At 40.9% G+C, this 26,574-nt stretch overlaps 1 protein-coding gene across 1 annotated transcript in view; it reads right to left on the bottom strand.

Moving 5' to 3' along the window:
• The window catches only part of batf3 (basic leucine zipper transcription factor, ATF-like 3), a 30,248-nt gene extending 16,146 nt beyond the window's left edge, over window positions 1–14,102 (bottom strand). The window contains exons 1-2 of the mRNA XM_072580811.1: window positions 13,573–14,102; window positions 13,356–13,460 (exon numbers count right to left, since the gene is read on the bottom strand). Of these exons, the coding sequence (XP_072436912.1) occupies window positions 13,356–13,460; window positions 13,573–13,647 (180 nt within the window). The 5' untranslated portion in view covers window positions 13,648–14,102. The remainder of the gene's footprint in view (window positions 1–13,355; window positions 13,461–13,572) is intronic.
• Window positions 14,103–26,574: the final 12,472 nt, after the last annotated feature.

Genomic DNA, 26,574 nt, shown 5'->3' with positions numbered 1-26,574 from the left:
GTTTAATGAGGCAGACTTAATTAGGGAGCCGAAAGTGAAGGAACCCCTTGGGGGCAGTGACCACAATATGATAGAATTCACCCTGCAGTTTGAGAGGGAGGAGCTAAGAATCAGGTGGAATTGTATTACAATTGAGTAAAGGCAATGGCAAAGACATGAGGGAGGAGCCAGACAGAGTTGATTGGAAGGGGAGCCTAGTAGGGAAAATGGTGGAGGAGCAATGGCAGGGTGTAATTTGGGAGCTTAGCAGAAACTCATCCCAAGAAGAAGGATACAATGTGAAGATGATTTTTGCGAAGCCTTTAACAACCAGCAGAAGATAACTTTAAAAAGCAATAAAGGGAGGGATAAAAGATGAAATATGAGAGTAAACTAGCTAGTAATATAAAAGAAGGTTGCACAAGTTTTTAGTTTTTATCTAAATAGAAAGAGAGGGGCAAAAATGGACACTGGAAAATGTCATGTAAAATGGAAAACATAATGGAAAATGCAAATAAGTAATTGGGAACAAAGAAATGCCAGAGGAACTAGGTACCAGTGTAAGATACCAGCAACATACCAGGACTCCAAGAGAATCAGGGGGTGTAAGAGAATGCAGTTGCCATTACTGCTGAAAGGTCTGAAGGTGGGTGAATCACTAGGACCAGATGGACTACTCCTCCAGAGGTCTTAAAAGATATAGTTGAGGAGGTTGTAGAGGCATTGGTGGTGACCTTTCAGGAATCACATTAACTATTTTCTAGTCCTACTCCAGTAACATCCATGTTTAAAAAGTGAAGGAGGCAGAAGACAGGAAATTATAGACTGGTTAGCCTGACTTTAGTCCTCAGTAAGATTTTACAGTCTATTATTAAGAATAAGATTGTGGAATACTTGGAAGTAGATGGTCAAAAAAAAAAGTTGCATTAGCATGGCTTTGTCAAGGTAAAGTCTTGTCTGACAAATCTGTTAGAATTCTTTGAGGAGGTAACAATCAAGTTAGACAAAGGAGAGCTAGAGAATATGACCTATTGGATTTCCAGAAGGCCTTTAACAAGGCTCTGCATAGGAGGCTGCTAAACAAAATAAAAATCTATGGTATTAGGGGCAAGGTACTGGCATGGATAGAGGATTGGCTGACTGGTAGAAGACAGAGCATAGGGTTAAAGGTTTTTTTTCAGGATGGCCGCCAGTGGAGACTAGTGGAGTCCTGCAGGGGTCAGTGCTGGGATTAGTAAGGGGAACAAAGATTATAGGGAGAAGGCAAGAAAACATGGTTGAGAAACATATCAGCTATGATTGAATAGCAGAGCAGAGCCGGTTCAGTGGGTTGAATGCCCTAATTCAGTTCCTATGTCTTATGGCTAGGGAGGTCTGTTCTTATTGGCAGAAGGGTTGAGAATCAGAGGACATCAATTTTTAAAAAACGATTAAGTTACTGATTAAGAAGTAACGGTGGCATAAGAAAATATCTTTCTATGCAGTGAGTGGCAAAGATCAGGAATGCATTGCCTGATTGTGTAATGTAGGTGGATTCTAACTTTTAAAACTTGCACTGAATTCGTAGGAGTAGAAAAAAAATGCTGGCCTATGGGGAATGGGTGGTTTTGCTGCAGAGAGCCAGTATAGAGATCGGGGTGAAATTACAGTACTGTAATAATTCTTTGATTCTATGCTTTTAGTTAGCATAGTAGCTGCCCTCCAATTTGTCCTTGCAGCTTAAATGTACATGGCCAAGTGGATTGTGGCCAGGACACCGGCCACTGACCTGCATGAGACTGCACGTTGTGTTTGCTTGCAAACCAGCTGGAAGTTGAGGGAGTGAAATCCATTCAATGCATGTTACGGTTGACATACGGCACCCACGAAGCGGTATGCATGGAGTCAATGATGTTTTGTACCATAGGGAAGCCTGTAATCCTCATGTAGCTATGTGCTTGTTCTACCTTCTTCTATCTGGCAAAAGAGTGAAAGGTGTTAAGTCCTGTTGGAAAACAGAGCCTCAGTGACCACCCCTAGGTAACAGTGGAAAACAAACTGGGAGATATTATGAATGTTGCAAGATCGAATGTTGCAAGATCCAGGCTGAAGATACTCAAATTTGTAAACATTCATGGCGACATTCACAGTCACTGTTTATCAGTCACCCATGTGGGACCTCATCAACAGTGGAAATTCAGATAAATTTACACTGGCCATAGCATCTTCTCCCTGTCCTGAGGTTGCATTTTGACTTCTGTGATGAGGACATCCATGCAACTGACCCTTTAACTACTTTCTAATCACCCTGTCCATGCCCCTTATAATACTATATACCTCAAGTCACTTCCCCACTCAGCCTTCTCTGTTCCAAAGAAAACAACCCAAGCTTATTCAGCCTCTCCTCATAGTTAACCTACTTCATTCCACACAAAATCCTGCTAAGTCTGCTGTGCATTCTCCTTCCTCCCCCCCACCCCTCCAACTCTAGTACAATCACATCCTTTCTACTGAGGGTACTAGAACTATGCACTCCATCTGTGACCTGACCAAAGTTTTTCACAGCTCCAACTATCTTCCTACTCTTATAATCTACGCCACGGCCAGGTTAACTATGAGAGGCCGAATCTTCATAACATTTAAGAAGTACTTAGAAGTGCATTTGCGATGCCAAGGCAAAGGCTTTGGGGCAAGTGCTGGAAAATAGGTGCTAGTTTTGACTGGCATAGACTTGATGAGCTGAAGGGTCTTTTCCTGTGCAGTAGATCTCTATGACTTTGTTGAGAGATTCAAGTAATTTAGAAGCTGTTGCTGTCTGCAAATTACATATGGCCAGGTTCAAAGAAGAAGAGCTAGTTGTGTAAAATGAACAACCAAGTTGTGTGACAAAGCTCTGGTTGTAAAGTGCATCATACTACAACCTGAGCTTTCAATGGCTTCACTTTCAATATTGAGGCAATGGGCCACAAGAATCAAGAAATCTGGATAGACCTATATAAAACAGTTAAACCCACTAAGGTTCCCAATTGTGGGTACTTGAAGAATATAAATGGGGGATTAAACCTGGTAGGGGTGGTGGTGGTGGGACCAGGGTCAATAATTTTTGTATCTGGCTCTGCCTAGCTTCTCTACATACTGAGCAATAGCCAGCAGAAATCAATTAACAACTAACCTTTTGATAATCCTTTTTGCAGCACTGGTGAGGTACCTTCCTATTGCTAAATATACACCCACCGGTACAAAGTCAAAGTCAGGGCGACTGATTTCATGATCTACTTACCATGCATACTTCTGATGGACATTCCCTGCACTCTCACTATTACTCCCACCAAAATGTTTGGCATCAGGGGAGTGCACGTATGGTATTGGTTTTCCTGTGAAGACAAATTAGCAACAGTGGTGCTGGAAAATTGACCTCAATGGAGTGAAGTTTTGTGATCGTCATGTATCATTAGTGCTTACTAATTTTCATATGAATGAGAGAATGCCGTCCATTCCATGGAGGTGCATAAGGAAGAATTGAGCATTTATATATGTGGTCAAAGTACAAGTGGCTATTTGTCCCAGAAGTGATTAAAATGAACTATAACAGCTAAGTCAATTGAAGAAGCATATCATCCCGAGCACAAATGGGAAATGAGTCTTTACTGCTAAAGATGAAGACTTAAGCCATGCCAAAGAACAATTTAAATCTATTTTCATCCAACCACACAATGCCCAGCTAAAGGCTTCATATTTTCCTTTATGTTCCCTGGTTGGTACACAACCCAATTCCTGTGTATCTAGGTGCCACAGTGGGCTGTACCTGGACTTCCAAAAATTGGTTTATTGTGATCTTGTTAGAAGTAAAGATCAGAAAACAAATTGATAACAAAACAGTTGGTTCAGCTCGAGGAGCTAATGTCTGTAATCTTCCTCCTTTGTGTAATTTAGCTTGTCTCACACACAGCCCAGTAGAAATATTACGAGACCAGCCTACCAATGTAGACAACCTGTCCAGGGTTACATCTTCTGGCCGAAGCAATTCCCGAAGGTGCAAAACATATTACATCTAACACTGCTTAAAAGCATGTTTAACCTACAGAATCAATGCCTGCCCAGGCATTCCTTTTGGAAAATTTCTAAGAAACTCACAGATGGTGTATTATATGGTAAGAACAAGCTTCAAACATAACTCGTATATATTTAGTAACAAGTCCAATCGTTCAGCTGCCTGATGCACTGCTGCTTCACAGTGCCACGGACCCAAGTTCGATTCCAGCCTCGCGACTGTTTGCACGCAGTTTGCACGGTCTCCCCATTTCTGCGTGGGTTTCCTCCAGGTGCTGTGGTTTCCTCCCACAATCCAAAGATGAGCACATTAGGTGAATTGGCCATGCTAAATTGCCCATAGTGTTCAGGGATGTGTAGGTTAGGTGCATTAGTTAGGGGTAAATTTGGAGTAATAAAGTTGGGGAATGGTTCTGGGTGAGTTACTCTTTGGAGGTTCAGTGTGGATTTGTTGGGCCAAAAATGACCTGTTTCCACACGGTAGGGATTCTATGATATTATGATATTGGCCGTCCATGCAAGTGGTGGATCATTTTTGAAATGATTGGAAATGCTGTGGTTTTTAGTGTAATACTGGCTGCAGATGCAGGTTACAACCCATTAAGGAACCAGATAGCTCCAGTAAAGGAACATGCACAATGCACAACTCAGCTGTTGATTGATTAATACACTTAGATGAACATGGATGATGTGACAATCTATAAAAATTCCCATTTACTTCAGAAGAAAGGAGACAGCATTGTGTTCACCTAATTATTCTTCTAAGCTCCACACCAATGAAGCTATCAGAATTTTTGATTAATCATATATTACTTATACTCCTACATTAGTATTCTAAACATGATTTCAATCATTATCAGAACAAGTGAGGCATATTGTGAAGTTAGCCAATCATAAGCAGCATTAAATGTTCGGGACTTCAGTTTATCTTTCTGCTCTGCAATCATTAATATTTCTGCCTTTCATGTATGAAACTTCCCACATATGCCACAAGCATATGAGTTGAGCTTCATAATGCAATGACACAGTCATGCATGCAACAATACAATTCATACCATGCAAGTGAAAAAACATCACCAATAAGAGAATTTAACCATTGCTCTCTGATATTCAACAGCATTATCATTACTGAAACCCCCAACATCAACATACTAGTGGGAGGAGGATTCTGGGCAATCCAAGATGGAGGACGGGAAAAATTTCTGGCTGTAAGAGCTGCTCCTTTTTTTTTGAGGTATTTTAGGTGTTGGAGGTGATTTCCTCGAATTCCAGGAGCAGCAATTACTGTTTTATATGCTATTGCATTGTTTTGGAACTTTGGAAAAAAAATGTCAAAACAACAGCAATTTAAAAGGGAGAAGAGCAGATAAAGGAAACACATGGTGAGGACAGTGCAGGAGAGAGAGAGAGAGAGAGAGAGAGAAAATTCACAACTAATCTTGGAGGAACTGTTGGGCGAAGTTCACAGCACAGAATGAGAAGTTGATTGTTGTTTTAAATCTGTCCAAGACAAAGGCTGCAGTAGTGAGTATAGTGGATTCTTTCTTGATTATGTGTTTTTGGAGATAAGTCTCTTCATTAAACTGAAAATATAAGCCATAGCTATTAATTTAACCTGGGGCAGTGTTAGGAGAGGAATAAGACTGTAATTTTCTGGGTCTGTAGATTGTGAAGGAGCAAAAATAGCCTTTGCAGTGATATGTACTTCTTGGCAGATGTGGGAGTTTAAAGAGGGTTTAAGGGTTACTGCGGATTATATCTGCCATAAATGCTGTTGGATGCAAATCTTATCAGATCGAGTGGATTTGTTGGAGAGATAGATAGAAAGAATGAGGAATTTGCAACAGCAACAATATGTGATGGATGGCAGTTATAGGAAGGGGAGAAAATCTCAGATACAGTCACATAGACGGGCTAACACCAGGAAGGGTGACAGAGGTCAGCACCTAGGGCAGGATTCTTTTGTGGATATACCTATTTCAAACAGGTATGCTGTTTTGGAAAATGTAGGGGGTGATGGATTCTCAGGGGAACGTAGCACGAACAGCCAAGTTTCTGGTATTGAGACTGGCTCTAATGCAACGAGGGATATGTCGGCTTCCAAGAGATCAATTGTGTTAGGGGATTCTGTAGTCAGAGGTACAGACAGACGTTTCTGTGGCCAGCAGAGAAAAAGCAGAATGGTGTGTTGTTTCCCTGGTGCCAGGATCGAGGATGTCTCATAAATTTATCTCTCCAATCTTCAGGCTCTCTGCCTGTATTCCTGATGAAGGGCATTTGCCCAAAATGTCGATTTTACTGCTCCTCGGATGCTGCCTCTGAGCAGCTGTGATTTTCCAGCACCACTCTATTCTAGACCCTTACAGAGAGTTAGGCAGAAATCTAAAAAGGGGGTCCTCAAGGGTAGTAATATCTGGATTACTCCCAGTGCTATGAGCTAGTGAGGGCAGGAATGGGAGGATAGAGCAGATGAATGCATGGCTGAGGAGCTGGTGTATGGGAGAAGGATCTCTTATGGGGTAGAAGTGACCTGTACAAGAAGGACGGATTGCACCTAAATTGGAAGGGGGCCAATATACTGGCAGGGACATTTGCTCGAACTGCTTGGGAGGATTTAAATTAGTAAGGTGGAGGGGGGGGGACCCTGGGAGATAGTGAGGAAAGAGATCGATCTGAGACGGGTACAGCTGAGAAGAGAAGTGAGTCAAACAGTCAGGGCAGGCAGGGACAAGGTAGGACTAATAAATTAAACTGCATTTATTTCAATGCAAGGGGCATAACAGGGAAGGCAGATGAACTCAGGGCATGGTTAGGAACAAGGGAATGGGATATCATAGCAATTACGGAAACATGGCTCAGGGATGGGCAGGACTGGCAGCTTCATGTTCCAGGATACAAATGCTACAGGAAGGATAGAAAGGGAGGCAAGAGAGGAGGGGGAATGGCATTTTTGATAACGGATAGCATTACAGCTGTGCTGAGGGAGGATATTCCCGGAAATACATCCAGGGAAGTTATTTGGGTGGAACTGAGAAATAAGAAAGGGATGATCACCTAATTGGGATTGTATTATAGACCCCCCAATAGTCAGAGGGAAATTGAGAAACAAACTTGTAAGGAGATCTCAGCTATCTGTAAGAATAATAGGTTGGTTATGGTAGGGGATTTTAACTTTCCAAACATCGACTGGGACTGCCATAGTGTTAAAGGTTTAGATGGAGAGGAATTTCTTAAGTGTGTACAAGACAATTTTCTGATTCAGTATGTGGATGTACCTACTAGAGAAGGTGCAAAACTTGGCCTACTCTTGGGAAATAAGGCAGGGCAGGTGACTTGAGGTGTCAGTGGGGGAGCACTTTGGGGCCAGCGACCATAATTCTATGTTTTAAAATAATGATGGAAAAGGGTAGACCAGGTCTAAAAGTTGAAGTTCTAAATTGGAGAAAGGCCTATTTTGACAGTATCAGGCAAGAACTTTCGAAAGTTCGCAGGTAAAGGGACGACTGGAAAATGGGAAGCCTTCAAAAATGAGATAACAAGAATCCAGAAGTATATTCCTGTCAGGGTGAAAGGGAAGGCTGGTAGGTATAGGGAATGCTGGATGACTAAAGAAATTGAGGGTTTCGTTAAGAAAAAGAAGGAATCATATGACAGGTATAGACAGGATAGATCGAGTGAATCCTTAGACGAGTATAAAAAAAGTAGTATACTTAAGAGGGAAATCAGTAGGGCAAAACGGGGACATGAAATAGCTTTGGCAAATAGAATTAAGGAGAATCCAAAGGGTTTTTACATTAAGGACAAAAGGGTAACTAGGGAGAGAATAGGGCCCCTGAAAGATCAGCAAGGCGGCCTTTGTGTGGAGCCACAGAAAATGGGGGAGATACTAAATGAATATTTTGCATCAGTATTTACTGTGGAAAAGGATATGGAAGATATACACTGGAGGGAAATCGATTGTGACATCTTGCAAAATGTCCAGATGACAGAGGAGGAAGTGCTGGATGTCTTGAAACGGTTAAAAGTGGATAAATCCATAGGACCTGATCAGGTGTAGCCGAGGACTCTGTGGGAAGCTACAGAAATGATTGCTGGGCTTCTTGCTGAGATATTTCTATCATCGATAGTCATAGGTGAGGTGCCGGAAGACTGGAGGTTGGCAAACGTGGTGCCACTGTTCAAGAAGGGCAGTAAAGATAAGCCAGAGAACTATAGACTGGTGAGCCTGACCTCAGTGGTGGGCAAGTAGTTGGAGGGAATCCTGAGGGACAGGCTGTATATGTATTTGGAAAGGCAAGGACTGATTCGGGATAGTCAACATGGCCTTGTGCGTGGGAAATCATCTCACAAACTTGATTGAGTTTTTTGAAGAAGCAACAAAGAAGATTGATGAGGGCAGAGCAGTAGATGTGATCTATATGGACTTCAGTAAGGCGTTCGACAAGGTTCCCCATGGGAGACTGATTAGCAAAGTTAGATCTCATGGAATACAGGGAGAACTAGCCATTTGGATACAGAACTGGCTCAAAGGTAGAAGACAGTCTGTTGTTTTTCAGACTGGAGACCTGTGACCAGTGGAGTACCACAAGGATTGGTGCTGGGCCCTCTACATTTTGTCATTTACATAAATGATTTGGATGTGAGCATAAGAGGTAAAATTAGTAAGTTTACAGATGACACCAAAATTGGAAGTGTAGTGGACAGCTAAGAGGATTACCTCAGATTATAACAGGATCTGGACCAGATGGGCCAATGGGCTGAGAAGTGGCAGATGGAGTTTAATTCAGATAAATGCGAGTTGCTGCATTTTGGGAAAGCAAATCTTAGCAGGACTTATACCTTAATGGTAAGGTCCTAGGGAGTGTTACTGAACAAAGAGACAGATCGATAGCTCCTTGAAAATGGAGTTACAGGTAGATAGGATAGTGAAAAAGGCATTTGGTATGCTTTCCTTTATTGGTCAGAGTATTGAGTACAGGAGTTGGGAGGTCATGTTGCGGCTGTACAGGACATTGGTTTGGCCACTGTTGGAATACTGCGTGCAATTCTGGTCTCCTTCCTATCGGAAAGATGTGAAACTTGAAAGGGTTCAGAAGAGATTTACAAGATGTTGCCAGGGTTGGAGGATCTTAGCTACAGGGAGAGGCTGAACAGGCTGGGGCTGTTTTCCATGGAGCGTCGCAGGCTGAGAGGTGACCTTATACAGGTTTAGAAAATTATGAGGGGCATGGATAGGATAAATAGGCAAAGTGTTTTCCCTGAGGTCGGGGAGTCCAGAACTAGAGGGTATAGGTTTAGGGTGAGAGGGGAAAGATATAAAAGAGACCTAAGGGACAACATTTTCACACAGAGGGTGGTACATGTAGGGAATGAGCTGCCAGAGGATGTGGTGGAGGCTGGTAAAATTGCAGCATTTAAGAGGCAATTGGATGGGTATATGAATAGGAAGGGTTTGGAGGGATATGGGCTAGGTGCTGGCAGGTGGGACTGGATTGGGTTGAGATATCTGGTCGGCATGGACGGGTTGGACCGAAGGGTCTGTTTCCATGCTGTACATCTCTATCACTCTACTGCTCTGTACCAGTACATAAATACTCTTGTTATACAAGCAGATCAGAAACTGAATTCTGTGTGAATAATCCATTTTCTCATTCCCTAAAACCTGTCCACCATCCACAGGAAACAGGATAGGGGTGTCACTGAATACTCCCGACTTGCCTCATGGATGAATTTAAACAACATTCACGAATCTCAGGACCATTCAGAACAAAGCAACTTTCTTGCTTGATACCTCATACACAACCTTAAACATTTACTCCTCTAACACTGATGCATAATGGCTGAAAGATGCACTGCAGAAACTTTCTAAAATTCCTTTAACAGCAACTTCCAAATCTATGATGTCCATCACTTGGAAGGTAAAAAGCACCATCACCAACACCAGAACACCACCAGCTGCAAGATCCCTCCCTCCCTGTTGTCACACACCATCAAGACTGGAATATATTGCCCTTCTTTTATTGTTGCCCCAGACACACCAAGAACTCTTTGAAGAAGTTCCTCTGCCTGTCACATTGACCACTGACAGTGAGAAGCGATAGATGCTTAGAGATGCTATAGTAGGAGTGCTACAGAGATCTTCGCAAGTCAAAAACCAGCTTGGAAGAGAAGTATCAATTCAATTGTTCTCAGCAGTGACAACACCTTCATCCTGCACCTACTGTTGGAGAAACTGCAAGCCTGGAACCAATGAGGACAATATTCCTAAAATCTGTATCCATAGAGAAATGCCAAGAAGAGGATCACCAAGAAGAACAAGGACAGGATTATCACTATGGGAACACCACCACCTGCAAACTTTCCCCAAGTTACACAAACAACTGTGACTAAGAAATATATTGGTGTTCCTTCACTGTTGTGGGGTTAAGTTCTGGAATTCCCAAATGCTAGTCTTGCAGGTAATGGCCACATTCCACAAAGGACTGGAAAAATTATATTTCTAAATGAGCTTCGGAAGTGGGAGATTTCTTTGCTTCTATTACAATATTAATTATGCATTTTGTCTATACTACAATATTAAAGATGCCCTTTGAGGAAAATGTCTTTTGTCCTGATTTTACATAGGTAAAGTAAGAGAGATACATGTGCATAATTAAAAGTTTAAGACTTGTCATGTTACATCTTTTAAGGTGTCTAACTTTGAAGGATGATAAGTTCTCAAAGAAAAATAACTGAAGTGAGGCCTTATTTATTAAATAATCAAACAGTAAATTAACTGAATATAAAAATAAACAGCAGAAATGAAAAAAAAACCCACTGAAGATACTAAGCAAGACAAGCAAAATATTTGGAGAAAAGCAGAGTTAATGTTTCAGATTGATAACCTATTAGCAGAACAAATTCATTCATTAAGTTATTATGGTGTAATGGAAGAAAGAGTAAATAGCAGACAGCCAATTAGTAGACTTTTTCGGATGGATTGGAATTGATCAAAAGTAGCTCTGAAGACAAAGGAAGCTTCACAAGTATGATCTAACTAGCAACTCTATCCTGTGCGACATTCCAGGCTACCCTCCCATGCACTAACAATGCCTCAGAGATCAAAACATAGGGAAAGATTGGTGGTGGTGGTGGGGTTTGGCATCTTTCCTTGTTTAAAGAGAGGGGCGAGGAGTGACCTGACCGACATTATTAAATGTGTTAAAGGGTTTACCAGTGTAGACAGTGCAGAAGTCCAGTGCGAACTTGTGGTGAAGCCTTGTGTAGATCCCAATTTGGAGCCCAGCATGGTCCCGAGTCAGAGCACAGCATGGATTGGAGATGGAGCCCAGCTCTGAGCAGACTCATCTCCTTCACCTGCTTTTATACTTTGTTTCTTTCTCTGCTTTTTAAAAAATGTTAACATTACTTACATTCTGTGGATAGCATCCATCCCAGTGTGATCTCATGGCAGCGACATCATTGGAAGAGGCAAGATGGCATTGAAGAATAGCAACACAGTTCTGTAGCATAGTACGGCAAAGGGACTCATGCTGGTGATGGTCTCTGGGGTGGATGCCCATGGCTAAGCACTTAAGAAAAACTGTAATTCTAAATTTTTAATTTTATTTCTTTATTTTTTCCTTTATACATAAGATTTTGTACCTAGGTACCTTTGTACCTAAGATGGCACTGAAGAATTGCAAATTTGTACACTTTTCACTGTACTCCTGCATCACTGTACTTGAATACATGTGACAATAAACCTAATTCTAATATAAAGAAAAAGCTTCCAAAATTTGTGGCAACCAAAATTAAGAATAAGACAGTAACCGAAAAGACATTTAGGAGAAACCTTTTTGTTCAGTGAATGGGTAAAATATCACAGAAATGGTTCAATGAAACAGGTTCAAGACATTTAAGGGGAAGTTAGACAAATATATGGGAAGTAATTTGAAATATGTTGACAAACTGAGATGGAGAAACATGACAGGAAAACTGAACGCAACATGGACTAGATGAGCCAAATAATCATTTTCTGTGCTCTAATTTCTGTGGAAGTGGTACATATAAATGCCCTACTTAGATTAGTATTCAGAATTCCTTGTTACTAAAGCTATGAACCACTAATTAACATTGCCACATGTTTTAATACTTCACAAAGATATTAGGTCTACAAATATAATGACCTTGATTTTTAAGTCAGAGGTAAACCTTTGCTGCATTCCTAGAGGGAAGTAAATCCTTCTTTAGTTAAGGAGACCAAAACTGCAGTCCCATGAAAGTCCAATACAATTGCGGTAAGAATTCTTTACTTTATTCTCCAATACTTCTGTGATGAAGACAAACACACCATTTTCTTTCCTAATTGAACCTGACTACTAACTTTTTCATTAATGGCCAAGAATGATTAACAAGAATAATAAGGTTTTCATATTGATTGTGAGCGTATCTTATGTTAAACTATATACTATTTGTAACCCACGCTTAAGCAGATCTGGAAATGATTCACATGGTTACAAAAGCGAAAAAGATGAAAGATTCCTGCATCAGTGAAGATATCATTCTGATTAGCATACATTTCTAAGAAATTGCATTTTTGTTAAATCCACAAAGGAAATAGAACTATATGCTTCACAATTCCAACTAACTTGTTAACGTTATTGCCAGGCAGTGTTACATTTGAGTGTATAATTTTGAATAAATACTATAAGCTGGATAAGGAATCAGAGAAGACAAAGCTTGTATAAACTGATACAGAAGGTGTGAAGAGCTCAGGATATTTTAACTGAGTACGAGTGATGTAGCTGTGAACATTGGCCCCAAACGGTCACATCTGTAGTTGGGGCGAATCAGGTCAATTAAGCTACAGGGACAAGGCAATCTTAGGCTTTATTACTCAGAATCCTAGCTCGATTTGCATTTAACTCTCTCCCACGAATCTTTAAATACTGTGGTTTGCAAATTTGCAGTCCAGATACCGTAAGTCAGATGCAAGAAAATTCCTCACAGGTTAGCAGGAAATGTTTAAGCAAATCTCAGAAACAGTCGGTGAACTCAGTGTATTGTTTTGTCTACTTAAATTTCACGTTTCAGCTTTACAATTTTGATGAAATTTACTTAAATAACTGACTACCAGATAATCACAATAGAGTTTGTTTTTAATATTAAAAGGTTACGTATCTAAGGATCAAAAAATGCCAAGAAGTGCAAATTAATTTTTGATAACAACGTTTTGTTATGTCTAACCGCACCGTATTCACTATCGATTAGTTTAATTGCTAATCACTATTTGCAAACTGTTATGAAGGAGTTAAAATTTAAAGGCCTGACTACTGCCAGATCTGTTCCTCTGCATTTTTTTTTACCTCGTGTAGTTTATCTGCTTTCTGCGTCTGTTTCTTCCGACTTCTTTGCGCGGCAATTCGGTTTTTCTCTCTTCTCCGAAGCCTCTTGTTATCGCTTCCAAAGTCCTAAAGTTCAAACATGCGATTTTGATTTGAAAACGTGCTTTCGAACAAAAAGCGATAGTCAGCCGGGGCACTGCGGAATTGCAACCAGATTGGGAACATATTTTCTACTGACCTGCGATTCCCGGTCTGTGGAGCTGTCGTTTGCTGGACTATGCACAGTTAATCTTGGAGAGTTTACTTCAGACATGACACACAAGTGAGCACATACGTGCAAAGAGAGACAACAGTAACCGAATGCTAAAGGAGATTCGAAAGCAGCTTGCTATCAAACACCCGGATTTCCCATTGAAACTGATCTTAAGATCTAGAGGCGAGTACTGCTGCCCGTAATTGAGTTCAGGAAACCTTTTTTGTGTGTGATGCAACTATAAAACTAAAAGCAGTTCTGAAAGTTTCACTTTGTCAGAAAACATTTTCTTGGAATGTACTCGCAATATTGCAGTAAGTCACGTGCTGTGGCTTATCTTTAAGGCAAGAAGGAATCTCAAAAAAAAATCGGTGGTCTACCTCCAATTCACAGGACTATTCAAACTTAATTAACGTTAGCAATTACTGAAAGTCATTGTTTTGACGGGCCACCCTCCAAATTTGAAGTAAAAAGAGAAAGTGCTGGAGACATTCTGCAGGTTAGACGGTATCATGGAGCGAGAACAGAGTTAACGTTTAATATGACTCGAAATGTTAACTCTTTACTCTCCACAGATGCTGCCGACCTGCTGAGCTTCTCCAGTACTTCGTTTGTATTTCAAATTTCCCGCATTCGCTGTATTTTCCTTTTGATTTACTGCAAGTATAAAGTCTAAACTTTATTTGCTCGAAAATGTCGCTACATTGCACATTAAACTCTCAGGCAACTAGAGCGCCAAGGTTATTTGGAAACAGTTGAGTGACAGGCCATTGTTTCAGACTCTCAAATAAACGACTCCCTCGGAAAGGATAAAGAGTAACATGGACATTAATCATGCCCGGGACTGATTCTTCACGTAATACCTGTAAAATCACTCAAAATAACTACTGTGAAAGTGATGTCATGGTTATGTCCACCCTAAAGCACTCAAACACCGGAGGGCATGTTCATTTTTATTTTGTGAATCGGCCTTACATGTTCATAACTTTTTTTAAAAAAATGTTGTGTCTGTTTAACGACGTTCGTTATATTATTTAAAATTAAAAAGTCAACTTCCTATAGGAAGATATATAATATATAGATATACACACACTCATTGTTCCTTCTGGTTTCCTTGCATAGAATGTTGTCAAATGTTTCGGTGCATCGGTAGTTTATTAAAAGGCGAAAGTGAGTACTGCAGATGCTGGAGATTAGAGTCAAGATTAGAGTGGTGCTGATAAAGCACAGCAGGTCAGGCAGCATCCGAGGAGCTGGAAAATCGATGTTTCGTGCAAAAGCCCTTCATCAGGAAAGTTGAATCATTCCTGCTCCTAGGATGCTGCCTGACCTGCTATGCTTTTCCAGCACCATTCTAATCTTCAATTTATTAAAAGGATCAGGGCGTGTCCAGAGTGTATCCCTGAATGAAAGTACAGAAAATCCTGAAAGGTGGCGCATAGTTGATGGGGGCAGTGGACCTTTATGTGGGAAATGAAAAGTGACGGTAATTTTATAGCTTTACCGTGGAAGCCTAAATATGAATTTAAATAAATGAAATGTTCTTGTGTCGTGGTAAAGTTAGTAAGTTTGCAGATGACATCAAAATTGGAGGTGTAGTGGACAGCGAAGAAGGTTACTTCTGATTACAATGGGATCTTGATCAGATGGGCCAATGGGCTGAGAAGTGGCAGATAGAGTTTAATTCAGATAAATGCGAGGTGCTACATTTGGGAAAGCAAATCTTAGCAGGACTTATACACTTAATGGTAAGGTCCTAGAGAGTGTTGCTGAACAAGGAGACCTTGGAGTGCATGTTCATAGCTCCTTGAAAGTGGAGTCGCAGGTAGATAGGATAGTGAAGAAGGTGTTTGGTATGCTTTCCTTTATTGGACAGAGTATTGAGTACAGGAGTTGGGAGGTCATGTTGCAGCTGTACAGGACATTGGTTAGGCTACTGTTGGAATATTGCATGCAATTCTGGTCTCCTTCTTATCGGAAAGATGTTGTGAAACTTGAAAGGGTTCAGAAAAGATTTACAACCTCTCCATGTAGATCAAATCCTCCAACCCTGGCAACATCCTTGTAAATCTTTTCTGAACCCTTTCTAGTTTCACAACATCTTTCCGATAAGGAGACCAGAATTGCATGCAATATTCCAATAGTAGCCTAACCAATGTCCTGTACAGCTGCAACATGACCTCCCAACTCCTGTACTCAATACTCTGTCCAATAAAGGAAAGCATACCAAACACCTTCTTCACTATCCTATCTACCTGTGACTCTACTTTCAAGGAGCTCTGAACCTACACTCCCAAGGTCTCTTTGTTCAGCAACACTCCCTAGGACCTTACCATTAAGTGTATAAGTCCTGCTAAGATTTGCTTTCCCAAATTTCCCTGGAGCGTCAGATGCTGAGGGGTGACCTTATAGAGGTTTATAAAATCATGAGGGGCATGGATAGGATAAATAGACAAAGCCTTTTCCCTGGGGTGGGGGAGTCCAGAACTAGAGGGCATAGGTTTAGGATGAGAGGGTAAAGATATAAAAGGGACCAAAGGGCAATTTTTTCAAGTAGAGGGTGATACAGGTATGGAATGAGCTGCCAGAGGATGTGGTGGAGGCTAGTCCAATTGCACCATTTAAAAGGCATCTGGATGGGTATATGAATACAAAGGGTTTAGAGGGATATGGGCCAGATGCTGGCAGGTGGGACTGGATTGGGTTAAAATATCTGGTCGGCATGGTCAAGTTGGACTGAAGGGTCTGTTTCCTTGCTGTACATCTCTATGACTCTAAATAGAGTGACAGCCAATACACAGCCCAGGGGCCGGACATTCTTCCCTGTGCTGGTGATTATGCGTTATTTCCCATTTAATCTGCATCATATTACCTGAGGTTTATCAGCCGAAGTTAAATGGGAGTCAGTTCGGAGTCTCCTGGTGCCTCACATGCATGTAAATTTCACCTTGTATGTGTAAGAGATGTCTTTGGTTAGTTGACTAGGGTCAAACTCCAGTGTTTTTGTTTCCTTGATATTTTACTATACAGAACCAAACTACTTTTGTGACAATGGATATACGTAAAGATTAAAAATCTGCCTCATTCAGAGCTTTCTAACAATCACCAAGACATAGTTTGGCAGTGGTGAGAAGGGCATTTCCTATAAGATTCTTCATGTAGTCTGGACTCCCTCCAGAACTGCTCACTTCCCTCCAAGCAGCTGAGTGGAGAGACTGTCACACACCTCTGTCTGGAATGCACCTTTGCAAAGAAGGTTTGAAGAAAGATGCAGTGGTTTTTGTTAACTTTCGTTCCAAGCAGTTCTGTGATGTAGGACTCTGCAACCTGTTTCCCGGGACACACTCCAAGACACACATTAACTGCGCTTGGACGACTATCAACTCCGTGAAAGATGCTCATTGGTCTACCTGAAACATGTTGGCCTTCTAGAGTACAGAGGAACCTCAATTATCCTAACGAGATGGGCAGGCACTATTTCGTTTGGATAATTGATTATTCAGTTAATTGATTCAATGCCTTTCCACTGGGGCTTGGAGTTTTCTGTTAAGTCCACACCCTGTTCAAGAGACTAGGCAGCAGCACATGTGCATGAGCCCCCCCCCCCCCCCCCACCCCACCCCACTCCACTCCACTGTGCCTGCTCTCCCAAAACAGTCCAACACTGCCCCCTGTCCGTCCACCCCCCCCCTGCCCCGTCTCCATGGCAGTTGGCAGTTGGACTGGACACCAACAAGACTGCTGCTGCTGCCTTTTGAGGGATGAGTCTCCAAATAGCACATTTTACTACAACTTTTTGACAGATTCCACCTTTGCCCTGTACAGGACAATGGTGGAGAGATTATCTGGGGAAGGGGAGTTTCAGGGTACGTGCCTGTGTAGAACTCCAGGGAAAGTGGGGGGGGGGGTGCGAGAGAGAGACTGCGGGCGGTCAGTCATATGGAGATGGTGCCTGGGCTCCCATCAGTTCAGGTCTGTACTCGGCAGCATTTCAGTAAGACGAGTTCACTTTTATTCACTGTAAACGAAAGATGCAATCAGTGTTGGAAACATGTCTTTGATATAATGTTTCTATCGGGACCTCGAGATCTCCTTCGCATAATCCGATATTTGGATAATTGATATTTGGATTATCGAGGTTCCTCTGTAAAGAGTTGACCCCAACCACGTGTTGCAGACCAGCACATTCCAAGGCCCTGGATTATGCACTGAGGGATGCACTAAAGCTTGGGGCAGCTGCTGCCAAAATGCAGTGGGGAAAGACCACCATCTAAGGTCTTTCTGCCAAAGTATAATGGGGTCTGTTCAGTTATCAAACCTCACTTGTTGCCTCAAAATGTATACTTTTCCCTGCATCAGTTAAAAATGCTTCTGAACCTTCTATTTTCAGCCTAGTCCTCAGCAGTATTTATTACCCAACCCTTTATCATAAATGCACTTTCTCTTCTTTATCTTAATTCCTACATCAATTTTCATCCAGAGACCTCTACATTTCTGAGAGAATACACTTTGACAGTAGCTGAATCATCTCCTCTTTGAAGGAAGACCATTACTCTGCTGCAACTGCTCCCACCACCCTTTGGCTCCAGTCTATTTGGCCAAGCTCCTTTTCTTTCACATTGATGTGAGCTGTTTTCTCAGTTAATTTTTCTTACCCTGGATTATCCATTGTTCTTCTGCATCATCATCTTAAATCTTATAATGCAAGGATCAGTTCCCTAAATGTTCCCCAACTGACACTTGGTCTACTTGACCCATCTCTTTCCCAAGAACTAGGAATAATGCCTGCATTCCTGTCATCTGGACTACATACTACAGTAGAAAATTCTCCTGAACATGATCTTGGAACACTTGCCCCTCTCTGCCCTTTACACTACCACTCTACACAGTCTACATTGAGATAATTAAGTCCTCTATTCTAACAACTCTACATTGTTTGTACCTCTCATAATTTCCTTGAAGATTAGTTCCTGTACATCTTTCCCAGTATTTAGTAGCTTATAGACTACACTGAACAGTGTCATTGCACTTTTTGTTCCTTAGCTCTACCCAAAATTATTCTGTCCTTGAACTCTGCTCCTGAATGCCTTGTATTGTTGAGACCATCATTGTTTTTTCTTTATTTTCTCAATTTTGATTTGGGTCTGAGAGCTTAAGTTGAGAATCAAACTTTCAACATCGAATAACAGCTTCATTAAAAAGCATAAACTGAAACATAGGTATTGGAACTGGCTTGGAAAGATAAATGCAGATTATCATCCTAAGAACTCTGCAAATGTTTTGTTACCAGGATGTGGTATGCTCAAGGACTGGCAGCTGGTTGGATGCTGCATTGGTCAATGAAGACAAGGCAGGTTCTGGCCAGCTAACAACAGAGAATATTTAAAAAAAAGCAAAACCATAGATTGAACTGGGTGTTTGGACAGAGAAAGACTCCAGAGTTTTACTCTCTTGAGTTTTATATCCAATTAAAGAATTGTTGAATTTTCTGAGAAAAGAATCTCAATTCCTAGGAAACATGTGAATATTCCTTGGAGTCAGCTGGAAGCTGATTGCATTGACTGAAGACTTCAGAAATCAAGTAAGATGCATTCCTATGTGCCTGTAATATAACACATTTTTCAAAGATTCCCTGAAGAACTGGTACTCACCATTGAAATGGTTATCAAACTGGTGAATTACAATTCTTTTATTTTCTTTTAAATGTATCCCTTAACTGTGTCCATTTATGTGAGTCTGGAGGTAATGATCAAAGAAGATTGGGTTTAAATCATAGATCTTAATTAGAGTGTATACTTGTTTAGCTTTGCTTGGTGAAAGGTACATTTTTTATTCATTCATGGGATAAGGGCACTGCTAGCTTGGCCAGCATTTATTGCCCATCCTTAATTGTTAAGAGTCAACCACATTGCTGTGGGCCTGGAGTCACATGTAGGCCAGACCAGGTAAGGATGGCAGTTTCCTTCCCTAAAGGACATAAGTGAACCAGATGTGTTTTTCCTGACAATCGACAATGGATCTATGGTCATTATTAGACTCTTAATTCTAGATATTTATTGAATTCAAATTCCACCATTGGCCACGGTGGGATTCAGTACCCCAGAACATTACCTGGGTCTCTGGATTAATATTCCAATCATAATACCACTTGACCGCTAATATATATTAACAATATGTTAATTTCTGTATAAGTTATACACGTGGTGTCTGATATTATTCTTAGAAGTCTAGTTAGGAGCAATAGGGCAATGCATCAGTGTAATTAAAATATTCAATATGCTGCACATCCAGTGATATAGAGGCTAATTAATTTTGGCCTGCTGTCACAATGGTATCCACAACGTTATAAATCCACATGGCAGTCTGCACCAATAACTCAGCAATCTTATATACTCACAATGGAACCATGGTTTAGAATGTTTTGATTTCTCCCCTATTTCAACTTTGCCTATTAATGCCTACAATTCTGTTGTGGCATTGTCTTTCTCAATTTCTTGTGCACCTTAGTATTCCTGTTTAAAATAAATCAGGTGGGTTGTAGGAGCCAGGAGAGAATATTAAAGTCTCCCCTACACACCAGCAAAAAAGCCCTGCAAGGAACTGAGGCATGGCTCTGTTTGGTGCAAGCTATCCAGCTTGTACAGATTTAGAAAAAGCAAATATTTTTCTTTTTTGAGAAGTTGGACTGCTGGAAAAAGTGGTGCAGGCTGGTACGAGTACAATATTTAAAAGGCATCTGGGTAGGTATATGAATAGGAAGGATTTAGAAGGATATGGGCCAAATGCTGGCAAATGGAAGTAGGTCAGATTGAAATGTATAATTGGTGTGGACGAGTTGGATCAAAGGGTCTGATTCATGCTGTCTGACTCTGTATAGCTGCAATACCAGAATTTTGCAACTTGAGCAAAACAACTGGGATTGTGCACTGCCTATTCTTAGTTGAGCAAGATAATGTTACTTTTTGACACAGTGATGGAGATTGGCAAAGTGGCATCAAAAGTCTTATGAGTTAAGCAAATTCTGACTGTTAACAGTCTTCTGATTGGTTGAGTTACAGTTTGGTGTAAAACTTTAAGTGCAAGGCCAAGCTAAGACATCCAGTGCCTGCAAACCAAAAATATTAATCTCTCCCTCTCTCCATGTGGGCAAACAGCAAAATTGAGAAGAAAGAATTCTCGGAAGAAAAGACCTAGCTCCATTGGGTCAACTATTGAACAACTTTTACTTTCCAGACACCAGATGTCATCATTGCTGAAATCAAAAGAAACTGTGTAAAATAATTTAAGCCACCCTCATAATCTGGAAACTTCATTTTTGGAATTTTGCTTACCTTGTCTTTTTTCTCACCACCCATAATATGCCAACTGGTTGCTTTTTTTCCTGTCTTAATTGTGACTGAGTGTTTAGCTATATTGGGATTTTAAATTACACAGTAATAGATTGAAATCCTTTCTTTTCTCTGCCATTTGTTAAATTTAAAGTCTGATACAATAAATAGAATGACTTTCTATTAACAATGGAACCTGGTGTGAATTGCTTTTGTTCTGAATAACAGTCAGGCAAATTGGTCATCTCGGTTGTTGAAATGGGACTTAAACATTTTGCGAATGCTCGTCAAACATTGGGGCAGAATGATTACCACATTCTTCCCAGTTAACTTGTGACAAGACAGAATATCTTAGGAATTTAAAGCCATTACACTTGCATCACTTTTACAGCTACACTTTCAACTGTCTTATCCTCTTATTATTGTACTCACTTCATGGTACTGGGAACAAAACCAGAGATTACAACTTTGAGGTCCTGTTTGCTAATTTTTTTTTTGTTACATGGCTCCCTAAATTCTGACTTCAGGACCACTGCCTCCTTCCCACCAATGTTATTGGTACCATTGTGGACCATGACCTTGGCTATTCAGCCTTTGCAGAGGAATAACCTGCAGCAACCCTATGACATCCTTGATACTTGCACCAGGGAGGCAACAAACCATCCTGGAGTGATGTCCACCACAGTAGAATTGCCAGTCTGCTCCCCTAACTAATTCCCCTTCACTACTGCTCTTTCATGCTTTTAAATTGTCAGCCATTATCACTGCCAATGTAGCAGTTTGGACCATTTGGTCCTCAGCTTTATTTATTATGGAAAGTGGTAAGTTTTAAATTCCACAAAGAGAATAATGTCTCTAAGAACATTACACATGCTATTCTCCACTTGTCAAAATTACTTTGCTTAAATCTTTCTAATTCAATTTAGAGTTGCCTAGGCTGCTTCCTTAAATTCCAGAACTTTTGCCTGTGTGTCTCAGGTACTAACTCATATGCAGCCACATCTTAGGAAGGACAGAGTGTCACAGAGATGTACAGCATGGAAACAGATCCCTTGGTCCAACTCATCCATGTCGACCAGCTATTCTAACCTAATCTAGTCCCATTTGCCAGCACTTGATCCATATCCCTCTAAATCATTCCTATTCATATCCACATGCCTTTTAAATGCTGCAATTGTAGCAGCCTCCACCACTTCCTCTGGCAGCTCATTCCATACACACACCATCTATGTGAAAAAGTTGCACCATACGTTCCTTTTGTATCTTTCCCCTCTCACCCTAAACCTATGTCCTGTAGTTCTGGACTCCCTCACCACTGGGAAAAGACTTTGTCTATTTATCCTATACATGCCCCTCATGATTTTATAAACTTCTGAAAGGTCAGCCTCTGACACTCCAGGTAAAATAGCCCCAGCCTATTCAGCCTCTCCCTTTAGCTCAAATCCTCCAATTCTGACAACATCCTTGTAAATCTTTTCTGAACCCTTTCAAGTTTCACAACATCCTTCTGATAGGTAGGAAACCAGAGTTGCATGCAATATTCCAAAAGTGGCCTAACCAACGTCCTGTACAGCTGCAACATGACCTCCCCTCCTGTACTCAATATTCTGACCAATAAAGGAAAGCATACCAAACGCCACCTTCACTATCCTATCTATCTGTGACTCTACTTTCAAGGAACTATGAACCTACACTCCCAAGGTCTCTTTGTTCAGCAACACTCCCTAGGACCTTACCATTAAATGTATAAGTCCTGCTAAGATTTGCTTTTCCAAAATACAGCACCGTACATTTATCTAAACTAAACTCCATCTGCCACTCCTGTGTATTGACCCATCTGATCAAGATCCCGTTGTACTCAGAGGTAACCTTCTTCGCTGTCCACTATACCTTCAATTTTGGTGTCATCTGCAAACTTACTAATTATACCCCCTATGTTTATATCCAAATCATTTATACAAAGGACAAAAAGTAGTGGACCCAGCGCCAATTCCTGTGGCACTAGTCACAGGCTCCCAGTCTGAAAAGCAACTCCCCACCAGTTCCAGTGGAGCCAGTTCCGTATCCAAATGGCTAGTTGTCTCAGTATCCCATGAGATCTAACCTTGCTAACTAGTCTACCAAAGGGAAACTTGTCAAACACCTTATTGAAGTCCATATAGATCATGTCCACCCCTCTGCCCTCATCAATTCTCTTTGTGACATGATTAATCAAGAAGGAGAATAGAGCTAAGGATATTCAGATCAGCCATAATCTCATTGAATAGTGGAACAGGCTCAGTGGGATGGTTTACTTTGCTTCTACAGCTTAGAGAGTGTGTTGTGGTAGGGTTAGTTGGGTCAGTGAGTATTGGCAGTGTCAGTTATAGTATTCAGTTCAGTCACAATGTTTACATTTGATATAATTCAGATTGACCAATGTTACTTTTGCATTGTAAGTTCCACAAGTCTAGTCCAAGTCCTTGACACACTGATCAAGGTTGTAAAGGATGTACAATGGAAGTTTAAATTTCCTGGGCATCTATAGCACAAGGTTGTGGCAGGTCTTCTGCTGGGTCCTGATACTTCTCTGAACTCAAGTCCAGATTTCAATGGTACAGACATTCCAAGATTTGAGCCATTACATGCCATTATTTTAGAGTCTCTACCATGGGAAATGGTCCGCCAGGAGATTAGATTTCCTCCCAAAGTCCAACGACGTACAATTTAGGTGGATTAGCCATGCTAAATTTCTCATAGTGTTCAGGGAGTGTAGGTTAGGTCCATTAGCCACAGGAAATGGAGGGTTACAGGGATAGGGTGGGGGTTAGGTCTGGGTGGAATGTTCTTCAGAGGGTTCGGCATGGACTTGGTGGGCCGAACGGCCTGTTTCCACACTGTAGGGATTCTATGATTCCATGGTTTCACTTCCTTTAATCATCTTAAACATGTTAAGTAAACTATCTTTAATCTTCAATGCTCAAATGACGACAAACTTAGTCCAGGCAATTTATCCTGATAATCTAACCCTTTTAACATTTACTGCAACACAGAGCAACATGGCCAATATCTGCTTCATAAGGTACAATACTCAGAACTGAACACATCACTCTGAATGGGGTCTAGCCAGAGCTCTGTATGGTTATAACAACTTCACCTTCGTTGCAATTCGGCTGTAATGAAATAAAAAATCCTTACATCTTTTAATTTTCATACAGAAATCAGTAAAAGCTAATAGATAGTTAGCAGTCAAAGTACCTATCCCCACTCTATTTTCTTGCCATTTAGCCTACAGTCTGATCCATTTTAGGTTTAAAGTGGAAGATCTCACACTTTCCCACATTAAACATCTTTGAGAGTCTTACCTGCTAACTTCTACATAAATGTACCTTTGTAACATTATTTACTGCGCCATCTGGTGCAGTGTCAGAAAAATTAGTTCATTGGTTACTTCATTGAAAGACTGAATAGTGAATAGCTGAGCCTCAATTACAGATTACTGAAGGACACGATAAGACACATCTTTCCAAGGAGTACAAACCAATTATTCCAACTTGTCTTCTATCTCCTAAGCAATTTCTTATTAGTCAGTTGCCTTCAATTTCATGCACACAAATTTACTAATTACCTCTTATGCTTTGGCCTGGCTTAGAGTTTATGGTTACATGCCTGATTGGATCAAGGTATACTGACATAAATCAATTTTCACCTTAATGGCAGAAGCAAAATACCAGAGATGCTGGAAACCCAAAATAATATTGGATATCCTCAGCAAATCTGGACACATCTGTGGAAGGAGAAACAATATTTTGTGCCAATGGATTTTCAGAACGCTAGTTCCATTTGTGTGTGCACAGATGTTGCCAGAACTCAATAATCCCAATATTTGCTATTAAAAGTCCTAGATCTTGTTCTTATTTTATATTTCCATTATTTAATCTTACACCTAACTTGGCCACTGAAAATCTTGGTAAATGTCTAATTATCTCCTCTTGCAAGAGTGGTTCCAGCTCTTATGCAATCCTCTGAATGGATTAGATTTAGATTACCTTCAGTGTGGAAACAGGCTCTTCCGCCCAACAAGTCCACACCGACCCTCCGAAGAGAATCCCACCCAGACCCATTTCCCTCTGAATGATGCACCTAACACAATGGGCAATTTAGTATGGCCGATCCACCTGATCTGCACATCTTTGGACTGTGGGAGGAAACTGGAGCACCCGAAGGAAACCCACGCAGACATGGGGAGAATGTGCAAACTCCACTTAGTCACCCGAGGCTGGAATCAAACCCGGGTTCCTGGCGCTGTGAGGCAGCAGTGCTAACCATTGAGCCACCGTGCCGCCCCAAAGCAATATTCTAAAATAACTGAAAAAGTGTAGAACTAATGCCAGATATGTAATTAAAAGTTTACTTACCCACCACATCGCATTGCAATACCTAGAAAAAGTGTACATTTTTACTTATGATTAACACCAGTTATTTGGGCCACTTTGCTAATTCACTAAATGTAGATTAGATGATCACAAGCCCTAACCCTCACACTAGTACTGTTTTCTCACCGAAGATACCAATCAAGAACTCGAGACTGTAGCAAAAATAAAAGTTAAAATGTTTGTCCTTAATTGGAACCATCAAGCTAATTTAAAAGGAGATGAATTACTGAAGGGTCAGTCAGATTCATACAGCATGAAAACAGACCCTTCAGCCCAACGGGTCCACGCCACCTATGTTCCCTAACTAAACCATTCCCACCTGCCTGCTCCTGACCCAAATTCCCCCAAACATTTGTTATTCATGGATCTACCCAAACGTCTTTTAAACATTATAACTACCTACACCAACCACTTCCTCTGGCAATTCATCCCATATATGAACCACTGTAAAGTGTTGCCTCTCATACAGTGTTTAAAATCTTTCTCCTCTCATCTTAAAAATATGCTCCCTCGTCCTAAAGTCCCCCATTTCTAGGGAAGACACCTACCATTAACTATCTATACCCCTCATTTTATAAACGTCTATAAAAGGTCACCTCTCAATCTCCTACGTTCCAGTGAAAGAAGTCCCAGCCTATCCATATAACTCAAACCTTCCATATCCAGCAATATCCTGTTAAATCTCTTCTGAAACCTCTCTAGGTTAGCGAGTTTTGAGAAGATAAATCCAGAACCTCTCTAGCTTATAGCATGTTGATGTCAATTGGACACAGCATTCCAGAAGAGGCCTCACCAATGTCCTGTACAACCTCAGCATGATTTCCCAATTCCTATACTCAAAGGACTGAGCAATAAAAGGTGCTAAACACCTTAACCACTGTTTAAATGTGATGCAGACTTCAAGGAATTATGTACCTGAACCCTTACTCCCCTCTGCTTTACAACACTAACCAAGGGTCTATCATTAATTGTAGAAGTCCTGTCTGTTTGTTGAACCAAATGCAATACTGCACATTTATCCAAATTGAAGTCCACCTGCCATTGTTCAGCTCCTCTTATGGCAATATCCAGCCTTTGATTCAAAGTTCTGGGGATTTAGCATTTGATAATCAAGGAGTGTGCAAACAATTTAAGTATCAACTTATATTAATCTATGCCAATGCCAATGCAATGCTAAGAGCAGGAGATACTTGATCACCTGTGTGATGAAAAATGAATTGGGAGCCTTTCTATCCTCATTACCA

This window comes from Chiloscyllium punctatum, chromosome 11, assembly GCF_047496795.1.
Source record: "Chiloscyllium punctatum isolate Juve2018m chromosome 11, sChiPun1.3, whole genome shotgun sequence".
Taxonomy (NCBI): Eukaryota; Metazoa; Chordata; class Chondrichthyes; order Orectolobiformes; family Hemiscylliidae; genus Chiloscyllium; species Chiloscyllium punctatum.
This window is presented reverse-complemented; position numbering and strand designations above follow the sequence as displayed.